The 26,940-nt window shown below is 40.6% G+C and overlaps 1 protein-coding gene across 6 annotated transcripts in view; it reads left to right on the forward strand.

The window, feature by feature from the left end:
• GPATCH8 (G-patch domain containing 8) overlaps positions 1-26,940 on the forward strand; it is a 168,848-nt gene that overhangs the window by 74,369 nt on the left and 67,539 nt on the right. The window contains exon 1 of one of the 6 annotated variants that reach the window (XM_085870940.1): positions 26,387-26,652. The exons of the other annotated variants lie outside the window; for them this stretch is intronic. Within the exon in view, the coding sequence (XP_085727066.1) occupies positions 26,539-26,652 (114 nt within the window). The 5' untranslated portion in view covers positions 26,387-26,538. Of the gene's footprint in view, positions 1-26,386; positions 26,653-26,940 lie in introns of those variants that run through there. 6 annotated transcript variants of the gene reach the window in all.

Raw genomic sequence — 26,940 nt, forward strand, 5'->3', positions numbered from 1 at the left:
AGCTGGAACTCATTTTGATGACCTCGGAAGGATGACAGGCTGAGTCAGTGTTATTTAACTGATTGACTGACTCAAACTCAAGACCCTAATATCTTTAAATTAGCCAGCCACCTTAACTGTTAAGCCAACACCAGGCTATGGACTGAGGTTATCCATGATTATGAAACTCAGCAATGGATATAATCTTGTTTGTTTTCTTTTTTTTTGTAACCAGAGGTCTTTTTTTCTCTTCCACCACAAAGTGTACATGCAACACTGTGCAGTTCAAGGTACTTGACAAAGTCGATGTGTGCTGCTAAATCGTTGCAAGCTATTTGCTTCTTTTCATGTTATGATGAGAATAACAACCTCTGCTCTTTCTTTTTTTCACATCCACTGATTCAAAACATTCTTCTTTGCTTTGCAACACCATCTTGCTCCCAGAACAAGTGGTGTTTTGTGTGCTTGTCTACAGCTGGTGGGATTAGCATTGTTTACATTAATCTTTCACTTCCACACACGACAGAAAAGCCCCCATCTTTGTAGTTAAACTAAACGACATTGACATTGCAGCTCTTAAATTTTTATTTTTCAACGGTAACCACAATAGCATGTGCATATAATGGTGAGCTCTTCCTCACAAAGTGGACATTCAAAATGATCAAGTCAAGACTAAATGTTATTGTGTCAGTGTGCCACTCGCTTATAACACTACCTCTGTCACCGAAGGTGGGTGGAGGTTATGTTTTCACCCCTGTCTGTCTGCTTGTGAACAAAATATCTCAAAAAGTTGTCGACGGATTCGGACGAAATTTGGCAGAGAGCTTGGGTATGTGACAAAGATGAAATGATTAGATTTAGGTGAAGATCCGATAATTTTTGAGAATCTCTTTTTTTCAGCATTGAGTGACATGGCAAAAATGACGTTTAGCAGGATATCTCAAAAAGCTATGGACGGATTCAGACGAAACTTAGTGGATGAGTTGGTTAGTTGACAAGAACAAGCCGGTTCGATTTTAGTTCAGGTCCGAATCCAGATTTGGCCCATCAGTGGGATACAAAACGTTAAGTAATCAGCCTGCCCCAGGCATGCACTCTACCAAGTGCCGATTTAGTTGTACATTGGGGTGATTGAACAAAATAACTCATGGAGGTGAGGAGGGGGGGGGTACTGATTCTGGAAATCGCAAAATTACTATTACTCATTGTTGACTGTTGCAAACCCCCGAACTTTGTTGGGCCTGTGTTGTACTTGACTCAGTCTTGATCAACTGTTTGTTCGTCCTCAGTTGGCATGATGTTTAGAGTGTCCATCTGCTCTGACGACCCTGGTCGAGTTATACCAAATACTTCAGGCATCCATGTTCTCAGTTATACATGTCTTGTTGTATATCACAAACTAATTCATAATGTGGGAAGTTATTCTGTTCCATACTTGCACATGAATGTACCAGTTGCTTTCTCCTTCATCATGTGGATCAATCAAACTCCCATTCGGTTTAATAATGGAGGACTTGGCCCACTCCGTCTGTGCGGATGGCTTGTCTTGTTGATTTCATCTGTTCTGCCAATTGGTATTGAGCGGTCATCTTACATGTTTTTCTAATTCTCAATCTTCAAAAATACTCTCCAAAAAAATTATTACAATAGTTTGATTACAACAAACATATGTTCGGTGGACTGTTGTTATTGAAAATGTATATCGGGGTTCACCCTACCTCCAAAACAGTTAAATTTTACCCACTTTTTCAGTGCCATTCAAATCAATGAAATTTCATATGAGTGTTCCTTGGAGTCTGACTCGACTGTACTTGCATGTCAAAAATCGACATACTGTCCATGCGACTTGTATTAAAAAGTGCATCATTCAACTCTTCAAACCCAGTGATCGTCAAACCTCAATTGTGTGATATGGCTCTTGCAAGCTTCGTTCGGAAGCAATATTTCTGAATGATCGCAAATAAACTGCATGCACGGAAGGATTTGATTGTTGAGAATAATTTTGGGTGGAGTTTTCAAAATTGAAGGAAAATAGGAAGTTGAGGGGGAGATCTTAGGCTTGACCAAATTGTGTGAGGAAAAATAAGAAAGTGTGTGTGTGTGTGTGTGTGTGTGTGTGTGTGTGTGTGTGTGTGTGTGTGTGTGTGTGTGTGTGTGTGTGTGTGTGTGTGTGTGTGTGTGTGTTTTCCCCCCCACCCACAAATCCTACCAGATGGTGTGTGGTGCAATGAGTGACTTACTTTAGTGCAGTTTCTCTCGGGACATTAAAGGGGAAAATGTCTTCTGTGGTGGTGTGTGGGATGCCTGTCAGAGGTTTGTGAACCATGTGGTTGTTGGTTGAGTGATTTTTATTTTTGACGACAAAGCTGAGCATCTGTTTGTTTTGGCCTTTTTCAATTCGAGACTCAAACTTTTTTTTTTGTAATTTTATGCTTTAAAGGCAAGCTGCATTTTCAGTTATTTTGTTTTCTTGTTTAAGCAATCAGTGATGTTTACCTTTAGTTTTGTTACCCTTGCCAAAGGAGAGTGTATTGCATTTGGGTCCGTTTGTTATCTTGCCAAAACGAAGTTTTTGCAAGATATGTTAGTCAGCTTGTATGTTTTTTTTTGTTTGTTTGTTTGTTTGTTTGTTTGTCTGTAATCACGTATAAAAAATTCTGCAGAGCACAGTTATCATTGGAAATTTTTGTAACTTCGCATATCAGAGGCCTATAGAGGTCCTTTTCAGCGCATAAAATTTTGAAGGTCAAAGGTCAAGGTCACTTTGTCGCAAATCAGGGGAGTCGACGAAACCCTTATTTTTTGAGTAATTTTGATCGGATCGTCTTCAAACTTCATGGGAATATAGTTCATGGTCTGGCGCTCAGCTGATTAATTTTTGGTGGCGATTGGCCTTGACCTTCATGGTTAGCGCCTGAGGTCAAGGCGCTAACCATGAAGGTCAACCCAACATATTTAACCCCAAGGTCAAGTTTTCAAGTTTTAGGAACCATATTGTGTAGTACCTCAAATTGAACACCTCGATGAGTGCTTTCTAGATCTGTCAATTTTGAGACATTATGACGTCATTTGGTGACGTTATGAGGCAAACGCATATTTTTCATGGTTACTCTGTAGAACGATTCTCATCGGAATCTCTCGTAGGCAGATATTCCTCAAGGAGTCTCTCCTGGTGGATAGCAGCTCTGTTCACCTCAGTGTGACCTTAAAGAAGTCACACGTGGTCACCTTTTGGCAAGATACAGGTCACCCTGCGGGTGACATTGTTTTTATTTGTTTGTTTGTCCACACAGAACTTTCGTGTTTTTCTCCGCAACCGCTTGTCAGACAAGTCTGGAGACGGCGATGGTTCACGAGCAATGAACACGGTTCACCTTTTGTATTTTTTGACCTTCTCGGGGACGCCATGGGCAAACTGGCGGGAATCGGGAAAAACGTAAATGATGAAAGTTGTAGTACTCGAAGAGCACTACTTGCAGACCAACTTTCATTCGAAACAGTTGAAAACCCTAGGAGCTCGATGCCCAATTTATTGATTTTTTTTTGACATTTTCTAAGTTCGTGACCTTGTGACCTTGACCTTGGGATGAAAATGAAAAATCAAGCTCCGTGGGGCGATGCAGGTGCCCATTGGGCTAACCAAATACCGAAACCCTGCCAGATTCGACAAACTCCCTCGGAGAAGATGTAACTTAATCGGCTACCCCCTAAAAACACGTTTTTTGGGCGTGGCTCCGCCCATAATGGGCGCAGCACGCCCATTTTCAGCACGCCCAAACACAACTAGATCATGATATAAACCTCCCACCCAAATTTTATCAGGATCGGATCAAAACCCACGGACCTATGCTCAGGACACAGACAGACAGAAAGACACGCCCATAACGAATATAGTGGTCACTTACTGACTCGTGAACCAATTGAGAGGAAATTTTCACCACTGGTGTGAATATTCATGTAGAATGTTTTAATGATGATTATGAGGTCATAGGTCACATGGTGTGGCAGCCATATTGGAAAAACGGAAAAGTTTGGACCTCTGTATCTCTGAAACCGCACCAAGGAAAAAATTGAAACTTGGCTCATGGCAAGTACTCCTCATGGGGAATTAGTTTGAGTTTTTTTTCTGACATCATTGATGCTCTCGTTATGACGTCATAATTGCATATTGAGAACGCCACATCTGATCAGTCTGAAAATTTTTGAGGGTCATCTAGGGATAAAATGGTCCACAGAAAAAAAATTCATTACGTCATCGGTCACGTGATTTGGCAGCCATATTGTTTTAAAAAAATCCTTCAAAAATCTTCTCTGAAGTGGCTGAACAAATCGAGGAGAAACGTTACATGTATGACCCACCTGCCCACGAGGATTCACACGTGAAACAACAAAATGTTCACACGTGATATAGGTCACATGGTTTGGTAGCCATATTGGATTTACCCTAAAACCTATAAAATACACCACTCAAAAGAAGTCCTTGTGAGGATCTGCAATCTCTGATTGCTCTTTTTCTTGTTTTGCATTGGAAAAGAACTAAGTATAGCTGTGACACATCATGCTCCAAGCCTGTAAACCATTAACAAAATTTTGAAAAATGAAGTGCATCTTATTCGTATTCTGGTGTTCTGCCTGGTGGCAATTTCAGTACTCTACTCCCAAAGCAGTTTCTTGGCAAGGGTTTGACTGGGTGGTTTGCTATTGCCTTCCCAGCAGTCGTTTGACACATACTTCACTTCTTAATGTAAACAATGCTAACCCCACTATCTGCAGACAAGCACACAAAACACCACTCGTTCTGGGTGCAAGATGGTGTTGCAAAGCAAAAAATTAGCAATTTGTTCATGGTACGGCGATAGCTCACTTACTCTTCGCTAAGGACACCATGGGATCCTTAACATCCACCAACTAATGTTGGCAGATGGGACGCCCAATTTAATGTCACACACATTGATGAATCACCCTGCCTGTGAAACACCATGATGCCAGTTTTATGCTGTCTCACCTGGGTTTGAATCCCGACCAAGATATACACCGAGTGAATGTATCTCTCGGCCATCCTCTCAGCCCAAAGTATATGCAACTAATGATTTTTACTTTTTTGACTATTGAAGGTCAAGCTTGATATGTCAACAACAACTGGGAAAATAAGAGTTTCTTGATTACACAGCTGAAACAAAGCAGCGAATTCGTCTAAAGTATTATGATGCATCTACTTGTTTACTATACTATCTTGAATGCCCAGAATCCCGATGCAGATACGAAAGCTAGCATTGCAATCCCATTCAAAAAAAGGCATGCTGTTGTGAGTTGGGACATCCCAGAGGTCCAATCCACTCTCTCAGGGTGAAGTGCAGCATCACCCTGATGGCCAAAAATACTCTCACCGAGATGCCATCACAATAATGCTCTGAATGGTTTTGCTCTTGTAATCACAATCACTCATTTGCTTTGTGCGAGTTCAACCTCAGACACTTGATGTATACAGAAGAATGAAGGGAGCCAGAACAGAAGCCCATGAACATGAACAGAAACAAATTACAGAAATGCACTTGATTTATTTAACTACCATGCATCGTCATCCTTCCAAGGTCGGCAAAATGAATACCAGCTTGCTGGGATGATTGAGCCATTCGAGTATCCTGCGTCGGAGTGGCGACCCATCCAGTATTGTGTCCAATAGCCCAGGAGACTGCTTCGGCAGCACCAATGCTCTGTTCAGAGTATGGTCCCAATGGAATGGAATGGAATTACAATATCAATTTCTGTTTAATATCATTCAATAACCAACTCTACCATCGCTATCCAATCTGAAGATCCAACCTGGCCTCAAGGCTGTGGTTCTTTCGTTCTTGTGTTCTCCAGTGCCTTGCACACAATTACATGATCCTCCCACTACCACTATCTTCTGACCAGAGCAAAGGCAGACGATCCAGTGGTGTAAGGCACATACACCACGGAATCGTGTATTCAGCAGATTATGCAGTTTGTGTTCAAATGTGAAGGTCTTCTCATTTGTATCAACAAGCACGCAAGCCATTATTTCAGTACTGTACCCCCGCAAGACAGTTCAGTACTGTACTATTTGTATCAACAAGCACGCAAGACACCCCCCCCCAATAATTGTCTGTACCATTATTTCTTTTTCAATGCAAAATATTTTTGTATAGTTAAGGAAGAGTTAGAACATTGAACAGATCAGGATGCAACAGAACAAAAGCAATAGTAGAAAGAGTGGGGGGGGGGGAGACACCAACAGCAGAGTTGAAGGATATAATAGAGAGAGACTTGGACAAATAAGAGATGTGAGCAGGAATTTTTGAGGTAGGGGAGGATGCATGAGGTGGACGAGATGAATACAGAAGCAAACTCTCAGGAAGAAAAAACTTGAAATTTGGAAGGTGAGCTTGGGAAACTGGGTTTAATGGTTGTAGAAAAGATCATGGTTTTGGATGGGGGATGATCTGAAATGGTGGTGAACAGCTGTCTTGAAACCTGGAGGGACGAACGAGATTGAAGATAATGTGGAAGTTGGTTGCACAGGTGATAAAGGAGGAACAAATGAGTGGAGGTGAGCAGTAATTCTGCATTTTGGGAGTTTCACCAAAAGGGGCTTGATGGTTGTCCTCAAGCGTCCTGCGGAAACCTGGGGGTTAGGCGTACAAAGCACGGATTTAATTACCTTCGTTAATTTAATCACCTTAGCTCTCATCCATTTGACAAGGACTCCAATTGAACAATCGGTTGCATTTATTTTTCTCTTCTCTGGTAATATTTATTTATTTTTTGTTACGATTTTCTGCAGTCCATTCCAAGCAGGAAATCTTATAATATTGTTGCCTTCAGGCATTGTTGTAAGCGGTAGTTTTTATCCTTCCTTTGCTATGGGCCCTCATCGCTCCTTTTTATACGCCCGATATATATATATATATATATATATATATATATATATATATATATATATATATATATATATATATATATATATATATATATATATATATATATATATATATATATATATATATATATATATATATATACCTGGTGTTGGCGCAGTGGTTAGGGCAGTGGCTTGGGATCCAAAAGGTCCTGAGTTCAAGCCCCGTTGGGCCACTGAATTAATACACCAGGGGTTGACTCAGCCTGTCATCCTTCCAAGGTCGGCGAAATGAGTACCAGTGTACTGGGCCGGTGTATACCCCGGTTAAAGTAGGTGTACCATATCCCTGTGTCGTAAGAGGCAACCAGGGTTGCATCAGGAAGGGCATCCAGCGTAAAACATGTGCCAAATCACTATGCGGATCATACGGATGATCCGCTGTGGTGACCCCAAAAAGGGAGCAGCCAAAAGAAGAAGATGTATATATATATATATATATATATATATATATATATATATATATATATATATATATATATATATATATATATATATATATATCGGGGCGTATTATGTGATCCCGGTCGTCCGTCCGTCCGTGTCTGTCTGTCTGTCCGTCCGGCCGTTCCTGTCCGCACTCTAACTTCCAAAATTTTCAACTTTCACGTTTCGTATTTGGTACATAGGTACAGACTGTGGAGACGGTGTGTCGCGACATATGTTCGTCATCGAAAGTGGTTGCCATGGCAACCAAGATGCTGTTTTCCATGGAGTAGCACAATTCTGTATATACCTTCTTGTTCAGGCGTATATTGTGCTCACTTGAGCTCTTGTTTATTTTGGGGTTGCAGTTGTTTTCCATGCTTTGTCGTTTCCATCCAGCATAAGAAGGCTCTAGAAAGGGTGCGCCATTTGCCCTTGTGCTGCTTAATTTTCTTGTATCGATATGGGTGTATTTTGAATCGTAACTTCGCAAGCACCCTCTCGCATTATTATTGTTGGAGTGTGATGGAAATACTTGGCAAAAGACAAGAATACGAGAGGAATCGTATGCTTATTTTCCACTCCCATGTGTTGTCAATCACTGTGATTGAGCAACTCTTGTCTTTAAATGCTCATGTTAGTTTATAAAATAAGAACTCCAGCTGTTGGATTATTATTATTTTTTTGGAGATAGGGAAATAATTTTGCATCTTCTGTGCATTTGTCAAAGGCAAGCACCATCTTACCTGCTGTGAGTAGGATTAAAGTGGAATCGCCTCTGTGGGAGTCTTATTGTCCTCCCTCCCCCTCCCTCCCATCCTGTCATCACAAAAGCCTGTAATCTATGTGATAAGGAGTGAAGCTATAAAATGGATTGTTGTTTTCCAGCATCCTTTTGTTTTTAATCTTACCACACAAGCCCTGAGCATCTACGGCTTATTCTATTCCATAAACATGATATGTTAAATTGCTTGTTTTGCATTCAATTCTTGGCGAATGAGGTGTCTAGCCATTTATTTATCTTTTGATTTTTATTTATTATTATCCCAGTGAACATCCTGTTCTCCCAACACCTCATTCTCCTTGTTCGGTTACGGCAGTGTCTCGGGGTCAGTGGGGCCGCGTGGGTGGAAAAAAGGCAGTTAGGTGTGCTTTCAGAAAAGAGCAATTTCTACAGAGATCAGCAGTAGTAAAGAGAAGAATATTGTGTGGATCCAAACCTGATTGTATTTTGTGATTACATTTTGGCTGTGTGAATTCCGGAGTGCATTGAGCTGGTGGATTCTTTGGAGCCGATGATGTGCTGTTTATTCACCTGTTTTTGGAAATGTCATTTAATTCCTTCCGAACTGCGGTACCTACCAAAAATATTTTTGTGGTATATATTCGTCAATCGATGGTGCTTGCCTTCTTTGTTGTCCCTTCAATTGTGAGATTTGGAGAATTTTCTTCTGTGTGATCCCTTCGTGTACAGCCTTTTTGGCCGCTGGTTGCATCATTGGTTAGGGCCATGGCGTCACCAGTACACTGGTGCTCATTTCGCTCACCTCGGAAGGATGACAGGCAGAGGCAATCCCCTGGTATTAATTCAACGGCCAACGGGACTCAAACTCAGGACTCTAGGCTCCAAAGCCACCACCCTAAACACTCAGCCAATGCCAGGCTCTTTTGTGTGATGCAGTTCAGCGACTCTATCACATGGGGTTAGGAAGAGCAAGCAACCTACTTTATCCAAATCATTGGGTTTCATTTTCATTTTTACATTGTTCCTCCTTCCTACAATCCATCAGTTGGAGTACATTCAAATACTCATGGAGGAGCTCAAAATTCATACTTTTTTTTTCTATATTCAAAGTCAGGCCTTATGGAGGAGGTAGAACAGAGAACAGATCAGGATGTAACAGAACAAAAGGAACAGTAGAAGGAGAGGGTTTAGAGGGGGAACACACCAACAGCAGAGTTGAGGGACAAAATCGAGAAAGACTTTGACAAGGGATGTAGGAAGAATGAGGAGTGGAGGAGGAAACATGGTGTGGACAAATTTGATACAGAAACGAACTCTCAGGAAGGAAAAACTGGAACTTTGGAAATAGGTGGACTTGTGCAGCGTTAATGGGTGTAGAAAAGATCATGGTTTTGGATGGGGGAAGATCTGAGATGGTGGTGAACAGCTGTCTTGAAGACATGCAGGGAAGAATGAGATTGAAGAAAAGATGGTTCCACAGATATGAAAAAAGTGGGACTAGAATGGTACTCGGCAGAACGCATCCCTCTGCCAGGCTGAACACTTTACGTTTTCTATCCCACCGAGAGCCCACCAGATCTGGATCTGGATCTGGACCTGGATCAACATCTAATCGGCTTGTTCTTGCCGTCTACCCAAATCGTTTACCAAGTTTTGTCTTAACCCATCCAAAACGTTTTTAAGATGCGTACCATGCTTTACATCTTTCAATGGTGAAGGATCACTTTAAAAATTGTATTGTTCGGATAGGGGTCTGTATATTCAAAAATATCTAATCAATTCGTCCTCGTCACACACCCAACCTATCCACCAAATTTCGTCTGAATCAGTCCATAACTTTTTGAGATATCCTGCTCACAGACAGACAGACAGACAGACAGACAGACAGACAGACAGATGGGTGAAAATATAATCTCTATCTACCAGTTACAAATGAGTGGAGATGAGCAGTAATCCTGGATTTGGGTAATTTTACCTGAAAGGGGTTGATGGTGGATTATGTGAGCCCTGCAGAAACCTGGGGGGACAAAGCACGGAAAGAGCAGAGGATGCAATATCAGAAAGGTGGTGGTGAAATACAGAGAAACCACCAACCTGTCTGCGATGGCGAAGTGATAGGCCCATCGATTCGGCTTCATCGCCGGAGATTCTAATGATTTTAAATGCCTTACTTTTCATTGTGAAAAGCTAAGCAAGGTGTGAGGCCTAATATTCAAAGCTGTTTTTCGCTGCATTTTGAAATGAGCACTTTTACTCATCTCGACTACATTATGATGTGAGTTATAACACCAAAAATATTTCGACAGAAAGGAAGTATGTGAGGTTTTTCATATTATTTGTTCATTTTTTAAATTGGAATCTCAGTATTACTGTTTCTACTTTCTTCCACGTTTTGGTACACATCAGGTGCAGCACTGTATCAGGATTCCTTCCAAGCAAGTGAAAGTTTCATGGATTGTGATCTGTTGGCTCACGACATTCCAGGGTGGTTGGGGTTAAGTGTTGGCACAATGTTGGCCTCTGCAGTTTCAATCTTAATTTTTTTTTTTAATTGTTTTCACCACAGCCACAGCAGTGGTCCTTTCAGTACAGTAAGGTGAAGTGTCTGTCATGCTGATAGACAAAAATTCTTCATCATAGCATTGCGTTGAAATTGGTAATGCAGCCTTCTCAAAATTCCACAATAAGACCCACCCATGTAAAAGCACTTCCTGCTTTGCACTGTTAGGAGGCAGCAGGAGGGGTTCATGTGTTGGCATAGGTTCTGATGTACAAAATGCTGTAAGACAACATCAATGCTAATAAAGCAGTTTCGTGGCAAGGGATATACTGAGTGGTTTGCCATTGCCTTCACAGCAGTAGTTCGGGTAGGAATTTGGCCAGAGTGCTGGCGATAGTTCACCTGCTCTTCGCATAAGAACACCGTGAGATCTTTAACGTTCATCAACAAATTCTGGAAGACTTGACGCCCCGTTTAACGTCAATCCAAGGGACGGCACACACACCGATGAAGCACCGGGATGACAGTTTATAGCTGGGTCGGGATTTAAACTCAGGCAAAACATCTTAGAGGTGAGTGTGCATACCTCTATCTAGGCCATCCTGCCAGCCCCTGGCATAGGTTCAGAGAGTTTAATAAAAGTTGGAGTATGCTGTCCCAAAACATTTGCTACACTCTCAATGGACAAATATTCTCCATCTTCCTGTTCACTCACCAGTTGAATAGCCATCCGCCTGATCATTTCTCACAATATTTCCTTCACCTTTGCTTTTAGTAAGTTTACAATTCTGACATGAAAGATCTTCAGCAATTGCTCGATTTCTCGGGTTTATTTTTGTCTCAAAAGTCTTGATATCGGTTTGATTCGAGATTGGAATAAAATTGATAGTCTGGAAAAGGACTGCAGCATATCCACATGAACATCTATACATGTCCAGAGTTACCGAGCATATCGATTTATCCTTCTCATTACTGAATGTGATATGTGCTGAAACGTATGTTGCAGCCTCACATGATGAACATAATCTTTTTCTTTTTTCTTCTTCTTCTTATTTTGCCTGCCTCGGTATTGAGATTGCAGTTTATATATTTACTTTTTTGAGAATTAACTGCTCCGAAACAACCTTGAGAATATAATGAAATTACAACACCATGTGTCCTTTCTCTGCTATAAAAATGGCAGCATTATCATTTCACCATTTCCACGTACGTTTTCTCCTTCCATCCCACCCCATACCCTGTCCTCACCCCAGGCCTCCTTCCACTTTTCCCTCTCCTCCTCAATGACGACTATCCCTCTATTTTCTCCCCTTACTCCATCTTCCCTTCCTTTAGTCGATTTACCCTTGCTCTTGTGTTATTTCACAGAGATGGCCCCAAGTAATCCAATATTGAAACTGGATCCGTGATTGTCCAGCTAAGCCTAATCATGGATGTACTTTGAAATAACAACATAGGGATGCTTTGTGCTCTGTTCTCCATTGAAATGTTGATTATTGACATTTGAAAAGTCAATCAATTGTATTTTTTTTTTTTTTGAAGCTCATTTCTGCAGTTGATGAATGTGCTCATGAAGAAACCTCTCTCTCATCCTCTGATCTTGACCATTTCTTTGAAATAATAAGTAATATATATGTTTGTTTGTTTTTTTTAATGCAAAAGGATGTTGGGATGTCACACCAAAAAGTATCTAAACAAGGTCGGGATGGTCATGAGAAATGATCATGTGAAACAATCCCTCCATCTCTCTCTGAATAATGGTTGTCCCTAAAAAGACAAAGTTGTATCACACACGCACACGCACACGCACAATTTTTGTGCTTGCAGATATCTAGTTTTTCTTGTTATCGCAGCCACACAAAAGTTTTTATGCCACAACAGGAAAATTGACCAAAATGTGAAGGAATATTTAAAATTCCAGATTCGTTGAATATTTGTTGAATAATGGAGACGAAAGTAATTTATTATTTTCAACAAACTTTAAACTGGAAATTTTGTTCACAGGAACAACTATCAATTTTACCCTGCAAGACTTTAATCTCACTGGTATATTATATTCATAACATTTGGTTTACTGCAGTCAAACTACCCTGAAGCAGCATTCATAAGAGCAACCTGTCAATGGTGTTATAAATACATGCTTCATTGCTCTGTGTTACCCCCAATAAGGTGTTTTGGATTACGATTGGTCACCTGACGTTACACATCATTGGGAAGGTTCTTGTCGCTTAAGATTTCCTGAATTTTATCTTGACTTAAGATTTTCAGACATTTATTTTTATTCCTATCGTTTGGGCCGGTGTGATTACTCGATTTCTTTGGGAATTATGACTGAGACCACACATGTAACGTGACGTTGCTTTTCTACGGAATGCAGGATTTTTGTTTTATTTCGAAAATATGGCAAGGACAACACACCTACGATTAATATCGATCTGCTAGCATGTTAAGGATGTTTTTGAGTGCGAGACCATACGTGAATCAGGACTTTTGGATAGTTACCATCTTCTGCCAATATATTCAGCCATTATGGTGAAATGAGTGTCATTTATCTTCTGGAATAGATGCCACACAATGTGTTGCGATCAGCATTCAAGCCAGGAGTTATCCATCCCTATGTCGGAGGTGCTCTGTAATTACTTTTATATATTTATTTGTTTATTTGCCTCTCACTTGAACGTATTTACGTTTGAAATTTTTTTGGTTGGCTTAAGTTTTATGTTGGAAAAATATGATTGTTCACACATGCGCATTTTTGTTGAGATGAATGCTGGTAATCCATACCTGCGAAAATAAAATAGTAATGATAGGTGAACTAGGTTTATAAATAATGAAAGCATGCGTATATTCCCACATGATCGAGTGGTTAGGATACCTGGTTTGCACCCAGGTGGCTTGGGTTTGATTCCTGGTGTGGGCACCACACTAGCATGAATTGTGACCACTAGCGTAGCGACTCGAGTGAAAATCGAAAGGTGTACCCGAGTTCGCTCGATCAGATGACGATGATGATGATGATGATGCATAGATGGGGCAGCTTGTCACTTCTTCATACTCTTACGTGATGCACGCGTATGAGAAACAAGAAATAACCTTTTTTTGTCATCCTACTCATGCTATCGGAAATTATGCAGGACGCATGTAAATCTCTTCGAACCCATGATTTCAAATTATTAATTAAGGCAGCCAGGTCACTCAGTTGGTGGCGTGATTGGCCCATCTTTTGGTACTGCCTTTTATTGCAAATATGAGATCAATATTTAGCTTATCTGGAATTGAAATTTGAGATAAGGTGCTGTCATCGCGCATCGTCCATCCATCTGTCCGCTCGTCTCCTATTTTGTCTTCTCCGGCCAAACCGCTGGACTGACCCGGCTGAAATTTGGCAGCAAGGTTCCGCTGCTGACTGGTAATGGGGATTGCAAAGCTCGTTCCGATCATGTAACTTTCAGTAGGTCAAAATGTCTGACTCAGTAAATTTCTTCAAAAATCTTCTCCAGACCCACCAGTCAGAATGCTACCAAATTTGAAATGCAACATTAGGCCTTGGTAGGGATGTTAAATTGTGGAGGTCATTCCGATCACGTTACCCCAAGTGTCAAAATGGTGGACTTTGTTAATTTTTTTGGAAATCGCATAAATTCCTTCAAAAATCTTCTTCTCCACACCCACCAGTCAGAAATGCCAATCAATGTTCACTCATATAGGATGCAAAACTTATGCTTGACAGTACTTCACAAATCACATCACAAAGTTTTCCTGAGTCAGCAGAAATCAGAATACTTGCAGCAAATAAACATGCAGGTCTCCAGAGTTAACTCTTCCTACTTCTCTTGTTAAACCTAAATGATTCATTAAATACATGTAATGTTATCCTTTTCAATTCATTAACAGTTCCTAAATGCAGCAGACACCATTTTAATCGAAACAGAACTAACTTTCATTTATCTCCTCTCACATTTATCTCTACACCTGTTAAACCACCTCCAACCCCTCCAAAAATTTGTCCAACCATTGTGGTTCTCCCCTAACCCTCATCGTGACCCGCATCCCTCCATCTACACGACCGGTCAGAAGTTTTAGAACACCCCCATTTTTCAGTTTTTACTGAAATTTGAGCAGTTCAAGCCAGTGAATAACCTGAACTGGTACAAAGCTAAGTGGGAAACTGTGAGAGGTTAAAAAAAAAGTTTAGATTACCAAAAACTGAAGAATAATGTAAATTTCAGAGTTGTTAAAAAGGCCCTTTTCAGGGAACAAGTAATGGGTTAGCAACTGCAGCTGTTCTGCAGCAATGGAAGTAAATTAAGCCTTGAAAGTTGATGCAAACAATTCCTGCAGGTGTCTCTACTTTTGTTGATTAGTCACAAACCCTCTGTGTATAAAAGCAGTATTGGAACAGACTGTGTTACTGCATCCTCTGAAGCATTATTTGGACAATATTGCACTGCAGGAAGTAGTATATTGCAATCATTATGGTGAGAAAAAGACAATTAACAAAGGAAGACAGACAGACCATTATAACTCTTAAAAGTGTGTCTAGTCTTTCCTTCAGATATATTGCAAAGTCAGCCAAGGTGTCAGTGAGTACAGTTTCCTACACCATCAAAAGGCACTTGGAAACTGGAGGAAACTCTGACAGGAAGAGGTCTGGCAAACCCAAAGCCACAACACAATCAGAAGACAAGTTTCTGAGAGTCACCAGCTTGCGTGATAGGCGGCTCACAGGATAGCAGCTTCAAGCACAGCTTAACACTGGTCGAAGTTAGGAAGTCTCAGTTTCAACTATGAAGAGAAGAGTCGAGCTGCGGGTTTGGCAGGTCGAGTGGCAGTAAGAAAGCCATTGCGAAGATGGCAAAATAAGAAAAAGAGGCTTGCCTGGAACATGAAGCACCGCCAGTGGACTACTGAACACTGGAATAAGGTTTTATGGACCAATGAATCAAAATTTGAAATCTTTGGTTCATCGTGCAGGGTTTTTGTACGCCGTCGAGTCGGCGAAAGGATGGTTCCTCAGTGTGTGACACCAACTGTCAAACATGGAGGAGGAAGCGCGATGATCTGGGGCTCTTGATGGATCCAGAGTCGGCGACTTGCACAGAGTGGCTGGCACCCTGAACCAAAAGGGCTACCACAGCATTCTTCAGCACCATGCAATACCTTCTGTTCTATGCCTAGTTGGTCAGGGGTTCATCCTACAGCAAGAAAACGACCCAAAATAAACCTCCAGGCGATGTCAGAACTACCTTAGAAGAAAAGAACAAGACAGGAGGCTTCAATCATGGAATGGCCAGCACAGTCTCCAGACTTAAACCCCATTGAGCTGGTTTGGGATGAACTGGACAGAAGGGTGAAAGCAAAGCAACCTGCAAGTGCAACACATTTGTGGGAACTTCTGCAACAGTGTTGGGAAGAACTTTCCGAACAATATTTGATTTCCATTGTAGAAAGAATGCCACGAGTATGTTCGGCTGTTGTATCTGCAGAAGGTGGCTACTTTGATGAGTCAAAAATTTAGATGAAATTTTGTTCAACAAAACGATTCCATGATTTCTTTTTTATGTGCAATTGTTTATTTGTTGTATGCTTTAATTTCAGAGTACATTGAAACATTAAACTGCTTAAATTTCAGTAAAAACTGGGAAAATTGGGGTGTTGTAAAACTTTTGACCGGTGGTGTATTTTCTCTCCCCAACCCTGCCCTGCTGCTGGTGTTTCCTCCTCCTCCTTCTGCTGTTCCTTTTGTTATGTTGTGTCCTGATCCATTCTGTGGCCTAGCTCTTCCACGAGTCTTGACTGTGACTACAAAAAAAGAAGTAAATCCTGTTTTCTGTCTCAAAAACAAAAACAAAAAAAAATCATCAGGTATTCCATTCATTTGTTTCTGATTGCTATTTTGATTTTCAACAAAAGTGGTAATTATTGGGAAGTGAATGGAGATAGAGTAAAGTTATATTTTCCTCCAATTTGATGTGTAGTCAATACAGATGTGAAAATGCTCATGACTTGTAAACAGAATAGTGAAATTGTCTGGGTGCTCCATGATGAAAACTTGACATTCTAAACAAGGTTCAGCTCATACCTCGAGTTTGTGAGGAACTAATAAACTAATCACTAATTTCACTAAGCTGGATCTGCCACTTTATAACTGCTGGCAGTGATGACCGGGTACGAAGACGTCCTGCTTTGACTGGACACCTGACCCTGACCCTTGACGTTTATTATTATTTCATTGAATTTAGAATGGGAATAAAATAAATTCAATTCAAATCAAACGGAAGACCAAATTGGTACAGAAAAAGATTTTCTCTCAATCCAATATGCTGCCAGGCCATGTGACATCAATTATTCATGAATACCCTGGTATCCCCAAGGGTTGGGGAACATTTGTTTGAAGTTTCCACTCGATCTATCCAACTCTTCTGCAGAAGATTTTATATGGGTTTTAGGGTAAATCCAATAGAGCTGCCAAACCATGTGACCTGTGACGTCATTTGTGTGAAGGTTTTGTTCCTCATGGATAGGCGGTCATACGTGTAAGGTTTCGCCTCGATCTGTTCATCCATTTCAGAGAAGAAGGTTCTTAAAGGTTTTCTTTCAAAAACAATATGGCTGCCAAATCATGAGACTGATGATGTCATCCATTTTTTTTTCTGTTGTCCAATTTATCCTTCGATGAACCTCAAAATTTTTCATACTTATCGGATGTATTGTTCTACATATGCAACTAGAGGGGGAGCACTCGGTAGAGTGCAAAACCTCCGCCGCCAATACTGCTGGGTCACTTAAGTGAACCTGATATCCTATTCATTGTAGGTCAAAACGGATCAGACTCTACTGAACCACGATTGAACTAGAACGGGCACTCATAGAGCGCATACCTTCGTCGCCACTACTTTTTTTGTTCTTGGTATGAGTGTGGGGAACTGGTTTCATATGAATGGTCTTATGACACAAACCACATATCTATAATGTCATGACCCCCCCCGACTTTCGGGGGTTACGGACTAAACAACAATCAACTTGCGTCGTTTTGGCGAGTCTTCACTCGCAAGCTCGGTGAATACAACGTTTCAACAAGAGAAGGTAATCTCGTTTGATGCTGGTTTCATGCAAATCGAATAAGAATTGACTGAGTTATGCCGAAAACCGCATATTTTTCAAGGGCGTGACCCCCCCCGACATTTTACCCCAACCGGTGACATGTGTTATGACGTCATTGTGTCACAAGATTGGGCATTAAATTCTGAACATTTTGGTGCTGGGTTCATGTAAAGCGGACAAGAATTGACCGCGTTATGACAAAAACCGCATATTTTTCAAGGTCGTGACCCCCCTGACCTTTGACCCCTAACCGGTAACAAGAGTATGGGTGTCATTGTGTCATATTGCATATCACAAGATGAGGCGTTGAATTCTGAACATTTTGGCGTTAGTTGTATGCAAATTGAATAAAAATTGACCGTGTTATCGTAAAAAGACGATTTTGACCTTGACCTTTTCGTGACCTTGACCTTTGACCCGAACGATCCCAAAATCTAATCGAATGCTTCCTGGCTAATAACCAATCATCCCACCAAATTTCATGCAATTCGGTTTAATACTTTTTGAGTTATACAAGCCTGGTGTTGGCTTAGTGGTTAGGGTGGCGGCTTGGGATCCCAGGATCCTGAGTTCAAGCCCCGTTGGCTGCTGAATTAACACCAGGGGGTTGACTCAGCCTGTCATACTTCCGAGGTCGGCGAAATGAGTGCCAGTGTACTGGTCCCGGTGTATGCCCCGGTTAGAATAGGTGTACCATATCCCTGTGTGTCGTAAGAGGCGACCAGGGTTGGCGTCAGGAAGGGCATCCGGCCATAAAAAAAAACATTGCCTCAAGAAAAAGCCAAACCCCTGCACAGCAGGGAAAAATGGCTGTAAAAACGGTCATATATATATACTTTTTGAGTTATACGAATCACAAGATTACAAATAAATAAATTAATAAATAAATAAATACACGCCGACCAAAACATAACCTTTCGCAGAATGCGAAGGTAATAAACTAAACTAGATTGACGCCCATGCAGAAATGCCAAAAAAAAAAATCGGAAATTTTTTGAAAAAAAAGTTGCAAAATTGGGTTTTTTTTCCTCTAAAAATTTTTTGGGGGGGGTTGGAAATCACTTAAAACATGTTAAAATGCAAAAAAATTCAAATCTTTTTCAAAATGGCCGCCATAGCGGCCATATTGGACTTTGGACCAGGTCCAAAATATAATGGCATGATCCTTGGACCATACCTAATCCGCCCACCAAGTTTCGTCGAAATCCGTCCAGAAGTTTTTCCGTAATACTGTTCACAAACAAACAGACGGGTGAAAACAGTAACCTCCATCCATCTTCGATGGCGGAGGTTAATTATGCCATCATAGCGAAGGCACATATAACGTCATAAAAAATCGCACTTATTCCCCATGAGGAGTACTTGCCATGTGCCAAGTTTCCATTTTTATCCCCCGCCGCGTGGCAGAAGGGGGATATTGCTGACACCCGGGTCGTCAGTCCGTCCGTCCGTCCGCCCGGCTGGGCGTCAACATTTATTTCAATGGTGGGGGATTCCCCATTTCTGATGGGTATATTTATCCCCCGCCGCGTGGCGGAAGGGGGATATTGTTGTCACCCGAGTCGTCCGTCCGGCTGTCCGTCCGTCTGTCCGTCCGTCCGCCCGGCTGGGCGTCAACATTTATTTCAATGGTGGGGGATTCCCCATCTCTGATGGGTATATTTTTCCTTGGTACGGTTTCAGAGATACAGAGCTCCAAAGTTTTTCCAACAGTGCTGCTACACCACATGACCCATGATGTCATAATTATCATTGAACCATTCTACATGAGTAGTCGCTCCTACGGTGAAAAGTTTGTCTCAATCCGACAAGCAGTTGCGAATTAAAACCTTGAAGTTCTGTGCGGACAAACAGCCAAACGGACCCAAATGCAATGCCCTCTTCTCTGGCGAGGATTATGAGACAAAACTCACAGAAGACATTGCACAATTTTGTGCTGCATGTGTTGTGTTTAAATTGTGCAAAGGAGTTGAAAATTGGCTGTGAAATGTGATCGACCTTGAGCATTCTCAGATTCGACCAATTGCCCTCACACATTGTCAATCATTTAAACTTGTTGGATGGCTAATTTCAAAGAATTTCCAGATTACCAAGATTGAAATTTCAGAATAATTTTGTGGAAAGGGGTTGATAATGTTTTTAAAATCATTCGGCTTTCAATGTCGACTTGCCTTGGTTTTTATCTCTTGGGATTACCCAAACGACATCTCGATAACGACGTTTATGAATGACGACGTCAAATCATGAATGCCCTGAATTGGCTGTATACCCATCCCTCAGGTTTCTACATAGTTTGTCTCAATGGGACAAGTCAATACTTTAAGATACAGGTGAGTTTCATCAAACCCTGTACTTAAAAAAAAAAAATCATTTTGAAACTAAGTCCATGTCGACCGTGAAACTTCCGTCATATATTTATAATTACCTCGGCCACCAAAGGTGGTCACCAAAGATTGTCGTCACCCCCGTTTGTTTGAATGTTTGGATGTGTGTGAGCATGATATATCAAAAAAGTTACAGATGGATTTGGACGAAACTTTGTGGATTGGTTGGCTATGTGACAAGGACAAATTGATTAGATTTTGGTGAAGGTCTGAATCTGGAACCAGATACGAGAATTTTTTACTTCTTAAGTGATTTTTCACCATTGAGATGTGGCCAAAAGCGATTATAGAGCATAATATTTAAAAACATTATTGACAGATTGTGACGAAACTTGGTGGATGAGTTGGGTAGGTGACAATAACAAGCCGGTTAGATTTTGGTTAAGGTCCGGATGCAGATCCGGCCTATCGATGCGATACATAACATAAACTGTTCAGCCTGGCGGAGGTATGCGCTTTACCGAGTGCTGTTTTAGTTAACGTTTTTTAATTCTTATTTGTCGTATTTTTAGTATTTTTCATTAGCTTGGGTATAAAATGGGATTTTTATTTACTTTATATTTTATTTTTTGGATGATAATTACATTTTATTTTTATGCATCGCACATGGTGATCAAAATGTGCTGGCATTATGGTTTCTTCCCATGAAATTGCAAGCACATGAGTACTTCAACAACATGATGACAATTGATTATTTTCATTTATTCATTTATTGATTGATTTATTCCTGTCTCCACTCTAAAATGAGCCGATTGCAGTGATTTCACCATCTTTAGTGCAATGACATGATTTGCACTTGACTTTCATTCATCAGTGCATGCTGTTAAAACTTTGGCAGCTCAAGCATGCAAGTCATATTTTAACTACGGTAATTTAAAAACTTAGAGTTTCTGCCATGTCCATGACCTCACTGTCATTTCATTCCAACTTTTGGACTTTAAACCCGTCCAAAAATCATTTTGTGGCTGACTTGCGGCTCTTAAGTGTTTCATTTGACTCGAGGTTCTTCAATTGGGAAGCCTTTTCATTAGAAATATCAAGGCCAATACAGTATTTTGTAAAATGTTTTTGTTTTTGTTGTTCATTCTTGTGCATTGAAACGGAATTGTAAAACAAATGTGTTTCGTGTTGAATTTCACCACATGGTGCCATTTGATAGGAAGAGTTATTTTGTGGCTATTTCTGATATATTATTGTACATGTAAGCTTGTACATATCTGCAATGCACTTTTTCGCACATGGTGTTTGAAATTCCTTCCTTTGTGACCAAGATTTGTAGGTATCCCAGGAAAGAACATTCCAATCTTCTTCTTTCACATGCAGCACAAGGCTGCTGGCCTGCATCATTGACTGAGGGTGCGGCTGTGCCACCGATACAATGCCCTCTGTTGGTTAGGGCAGGAATTTGGAATTTGTTCAGGTTGCGGTGATAGCTTAAGGACTCTTCACGAAGAACGCCGTGGGATCTTTAACGTCCACCAATGAATGCTGGCAGAGGGGATTCCCAGTTTAACGTCCATCGAAGGGACAGCACACACGTTCATGAATCACCCCACGAGTGAAACAACGGAATGAGTTTAATGCTTGGTTGTGATTCTAACCCAGGTTTAACAGCTTTGATGCGAGTGTGTATACCTCTTGTCTTGGCCATCCTGTCAGCCATAGCATTCCAATAATAGTAGGATCGTAACTATAAAGTACCACAGTTTAAATATTATAGTGTTAATCTGATGTTACATTTTGTAGTACTTTAGTCATTATAAAGAAAGTCGATACTATAGTTGTATTTCAGTACAATTGTATCCCACCAGTTCTACACTGGCAGATTGAAGAAGGAAAAAAAAAATGGACTTCCCTTCTTCTGTGGTATACTCGATGTAAAATGGAAACGCACTCACTTCATTCACTTAGAGTACCAATTTAGTTAACTACAGTGCCACTATAATCTTATTTACCTCACTCCTGTATCACTGCCTCACTGTCGCTTTCACTCAGCTCACAAAATTTGTCTGAAAGCTTCCTGGTCAACCCACCCCCCCCCTTTTTTTTCCAAACCCCCTCCAGTACAACCACCAATTCTCAATTCACTCTGTTCAGAGGTTTAGGAGTGCATACAAGTCAAACCAAAACCACTATCACAGTATAACTAAAGTTAACTAGAACAGCACTCAGTAGAGCGCATACCTCCGCCAGGCTGAACAGCTTACGTTTTGAATCCCACGAATAGGCTGGATCTGCATCCATACCCTCACCAAAATCGAATGAGCTTGTTCTTGTCAACTATCCAACTCATCCACCAAGTTTTGTCATACCTCGTCCACAACTTTTTGAGATCTTGTGCTGGATATAGTTTTTGGCCCAATCTTTCAATGGTGAAGGATCACTTAAAAAAAAAAAAATTAGCATCCGGATCTTCACCAAAAACGAATCAATTTGTCCTTGTCACACACCCAACATGCCCACCAATTTTCATCTGAATCCATCCATAACTTTTTGAGATATTTTGCTGACAAATAAACAGCCAGACAGAGGAGTGTGAACGACCTTCATCCCCTTTCGGTGCCAGAGGTAATTAAGCATTACCATAGTTAACTGAAGATGATGTATAATTATTATGATCTTACAAATGTGTAGCTCGTGCCTTGGATAGTCTTCCTTGTTCTTGTTACCCTCGCCGAAGGAGAGGGTATTGTGTTTGTGTCCGTTTGTTTGTTTGTTTGTTTGTTTGTTTGTCCACACAGAACTTTTGTGTTTTTCTCCAACTGCTTGTCAGATTCAGACGAAATTTTCACCATAGGTGCGACTACGCATGTAGAATGGTTAAATCTTAATTTGCGACATCATCGGTCATGTGGTGTGGCAGCCATGTTGGAAAAACTTTGGACCTCTATCTCTGAAACCACACCAAGGAAAAAATTGAAACTTGGCACACGGCAAGTACCCTTAATAAGGAATGTGATTTTTTGACGACATCATAGGTGCCTTCGTTATGACGTCATAATTGCATATGTCGAACGTCACATTTGATCAGTATGAAAACTTTTAAGGATCTGCGGATCAAATGGTCCAAAGAAAAAAAATTGATGACTTCATTGGTCACATGGTTTGGCAGCCATCCTGGATTCACCCTAAAACCAATAAAAAACCTTCTCCAGAATGGCTGAACAAATCGAGGGGAAACTTCACACAAATGTTTCCCAAGCGATGGGTGTATAAGTTTGTTTTGGAATAATTGATAGGTCACATGGTTTGGTAGCCATATTGGATTGAAGAAAAATATTAAATTATGTTTTCTCTGCAACCGCTTACTCGATCGACGTGAAACTTCACATTTATGATCTCATTGTGATGGGGAATGCATATTTTAAATTTCAACTTGATCGGACACATGGTCTTGCAGCCAGAATTGTTTAATATTTTAATTTGGGTTATTTTTGGTTAATTTCGTTTTTTATCATTATTATCCCGCCCCCTGGAGGGAGGGAGTGGGATATTGTAATCGTCCAGTTTGTTACTTGGCGAAATATTCGATTTTGTCAAGTATGTTGGTCTGTTCCGTTTGTTGGTTTGTTTGTCCGGTCGTCAACAGCCCAAACGGCTGGACCAGTCGTTCTTAAATTTTTGCACCTGATAAGCAATCCACCTGAGACGGTCCGCGTCCAAACCCCGTCTTTATCGGACTAAACATCGCGACGTGACGTCGCACAACGTGAAAACACATTTTTGGACATAACTCAGTGACCGGAAGTCGTAGCGACTTCCGGTTGATGCCAAATTAAACTTCATTCAAATATTTAAATGATTACTGAATGCATCTTATTACAAATTACGCAAAGTTTTGGCAAGCATATGACGTCAAAGTTTTGCCTATTGACGTCATTTTTAAAAAATATTTACGCTCGTGTGCAGCCGAAACTACTGAAGCAATCCTTCTCAAATTTTAACACCTGATAGCCAATCTTGCTGAAATAGTCTGGGATCAAATCACGTCATAATCACACTTAACGTCACGACGTTACGTCAAAAACAGGTGAAAACAAGCTTTTGAACATAACTCAGTAACCGGAAGTCGTAGCGACTTCCTGTTGACGCCGAAACAAACTTCAATGGAATATCGAAATGTTTTAAAATGCATGTTAGTACAAATTATGCACAGTTTTCGCACACATATGACGTCAAAGTTTTTAGCTATTGGCGTGATTTAAAAAAAATTCTATTCGTTCTACAGGTCACAATTCTTAACCGATTTGGATGAAATTTTAACAGCTGATAGAAATCCACAGTGCAAAAAGATATGTGACTTTTGGTGATGTTCAATATCAGGATCAAGATTCTGCATCACTTTATATTATCGCCCATTATAAACCAATGGGTAATTTTATGAATTACACATGGCTATTTCTCAAACAGTTTTGCACTTATTGTATTGGAAATTAAACGCACATAAAAAATACATATTTTTGTTTTACAACATATTTCAAACCTGATAACGGGATCGTAAAGCTGGTTGAAAAGCAATGTTCCTCGGTATTTTCAAATATTTTCTACGATCAGAATGAAGGCAACAAGCACCGATGATAAGTTGTTGAATGTCACACGGTGGCTTTAAATGAGTTGTGAAAATTTTCAATCTGCTGCTGTTACCATGACAACGCGCGCCTGATAATTGTTATTTGTGACGTCGCGTCATTTTATTAATGTACGACCAAATAAACACCACACATTCCATGACATTACAGCTTGGACCACCACACGAAAAGGTCAACTAATTTGCCAAGTGTCGTGCTAAGCACGATCGATTTTTCATTTGTCTGTTTGCTTGTTTGTCTGTCTGTCTGTTAGCAACTTTATGGCAAAACGGCTTTAGCAAACACTATCAAATTTAATCCACAGGTGGGCAATGAATCTTGGACGACCCCATTAACTTTTGGGTCCAATTCGGTCAAAGGTCAAGGTCAGGTCACGAAAAGATCAAAATAGTTTTTCGCTCATAACTTCGTCAAAAATGGTTTAATTGACTTCAAACTAAGACTAAAATATTCCTTATTCTCTTCCTTATAACCAACATTCAGGTTAAGGATGTATCAAATTTAAATTTGATCCCCAAAATAACTTTATGCCTTAAAAGGTGGGATTTGTTGTGCCTGGCACCACTTGTTTCTTTTTTTTTAAATAAGGCTCATTTGGTTGTGCCTGGATGGATTGGAGTGTGGAGGAGTAGCAGCTCCTACCCAGGTTCCTCCTGATGACTTCATCTTTGCTCTTTACTTTTTGGGGTTCTTTCTGATTACTCCAATGCAGGACTCTCCCGATTTGATCTTCCATTTGATTTAAATTGAATTTATTTTAATCCCATTCTAAATTCAATTGAATCATAATAAAAGTCATGGGTCAGGGTCAGGTGTCCGATCAAAGCGGGGTTGCATCAAAGCAGGATGTCTTGGTACCCGGTCATCACTGCCAGCAGTTATAAAGTGGCAGTTCCAATTATGTCTCTTATTAATTACATAACACACCAGTACACAAACACCACATAAAATACACCGTACAAAACAAGTCCTTGTTTGCAATCTCTGATTATTGCTCTTTTTCTTGTTCACTTTGTTCTCTCATGGTTCCTCTTTGTTGTGTGTTGTTCCAATTGGTTGAACCCCACTCCCCTTGGCTGTACTTGTCATGGATCATCTGCTCTTTCTGCGACTCATTTTATTGCCCGATAAGCAGTCTTGAGATAGTGACGATGTGTTTCTTTTTCCCTTGTCTCTTAGTTGGCTTTAACCACTGGCAAAAAGCAGTCCTATTTTGTCAGTTGCACCAGCGAACCAGCCTCCTTCATATGAAGCGCACTCGAGGGCAAACACTAATCTTATGAATTACTGATGATGTCCTTGCTCTGTGCACATCTTCCATACTGCTGGAGCAATTGGTTGGATCTTTTCATGTTTACTTTTCTGTGTACCTACTGTAATGAACAAACAATTTTTATTTTATTTTTTTTTAATTTGCTATTCGTGCTTTTACTGATTTATCTGCAATTTATCTCTCTGCCTTGCTTTGCATGGGTATGCGGTTGATTGCTGAACATTGTTCTGTTAATAAAGAAGCATACAGAGGTGCCTTTTAATATCGCCATTAATTTATGGACTTTGTGTTCCACGAGACCCGAGAGGCAGCTGCAGAGCTTGAGAGCCGGAGTGATGTACGAACTATGTTTTCTTGTGTGTGTCTGTGCGGCGGGCTGATGGCAAGCAGGGATGGTGGGAGGTGTAGTGGGTTATAGGTGGGATAGGGGGGGAGAAAGAGAATGCTTGGCTTTGCTGTGCCTCCGAATAACCTACCGCTAGGTGATGACTATCAAATTGATCCCGTCGGCGTGTGCCAAGCACTCAGGGTGAGCTTGTTCTTACGAACACAGCTGCCTGTTCGCCTCTTGGACGAGGCCGTATCTTTACACTGTCTGATGGCTTGTTACTGCTTGGTTATTACTTCGACCCATCTCAACAATGGCTACTTTAGGAACGTCAAAGGAGTTTTTCGAGGCCCGCTTTGCAAGAATGAAGGAAGCAAGTTGTCGGTAACGTTTTCATGTTTTCGTCTGCCCGTGTTTGCTCGCAATTTTGTTATTTATATATGTTGTTCTATTTTTCTCCCATCTTGCTTTTTATATTGTTATTTTGCTTGCGGAATGTGAATTTCTCATTGGCCACGAAGCCTTGTCCCGTTTTTGTTTAATCTTCCTCATCATGAGATGCGCTAAAAGTCAGTAGCGCAATCTTGTCGGTGTAATGAGGAAAATGTTGAATCGTTTATCTATGAATTGTTCTGTGGATTCATTGAAATGAAATGTTGGTTTCGAATTTTG

The sequence above is a fragment of the Eptatretus burgeri genome, chromosome 2 (genome assembly GCF_056783735.1).
Source record: "Eptatretus burgeri isolate ZD-2024b chromosome 2, Ebu_testis_v1, whole genome shotgun sequence".
NCBI lineage: Eukaryota > Metazoa > Chordata > Myxini > Myxiniformes > Myxinidae > Eptatretus > Eptatretus burgeri.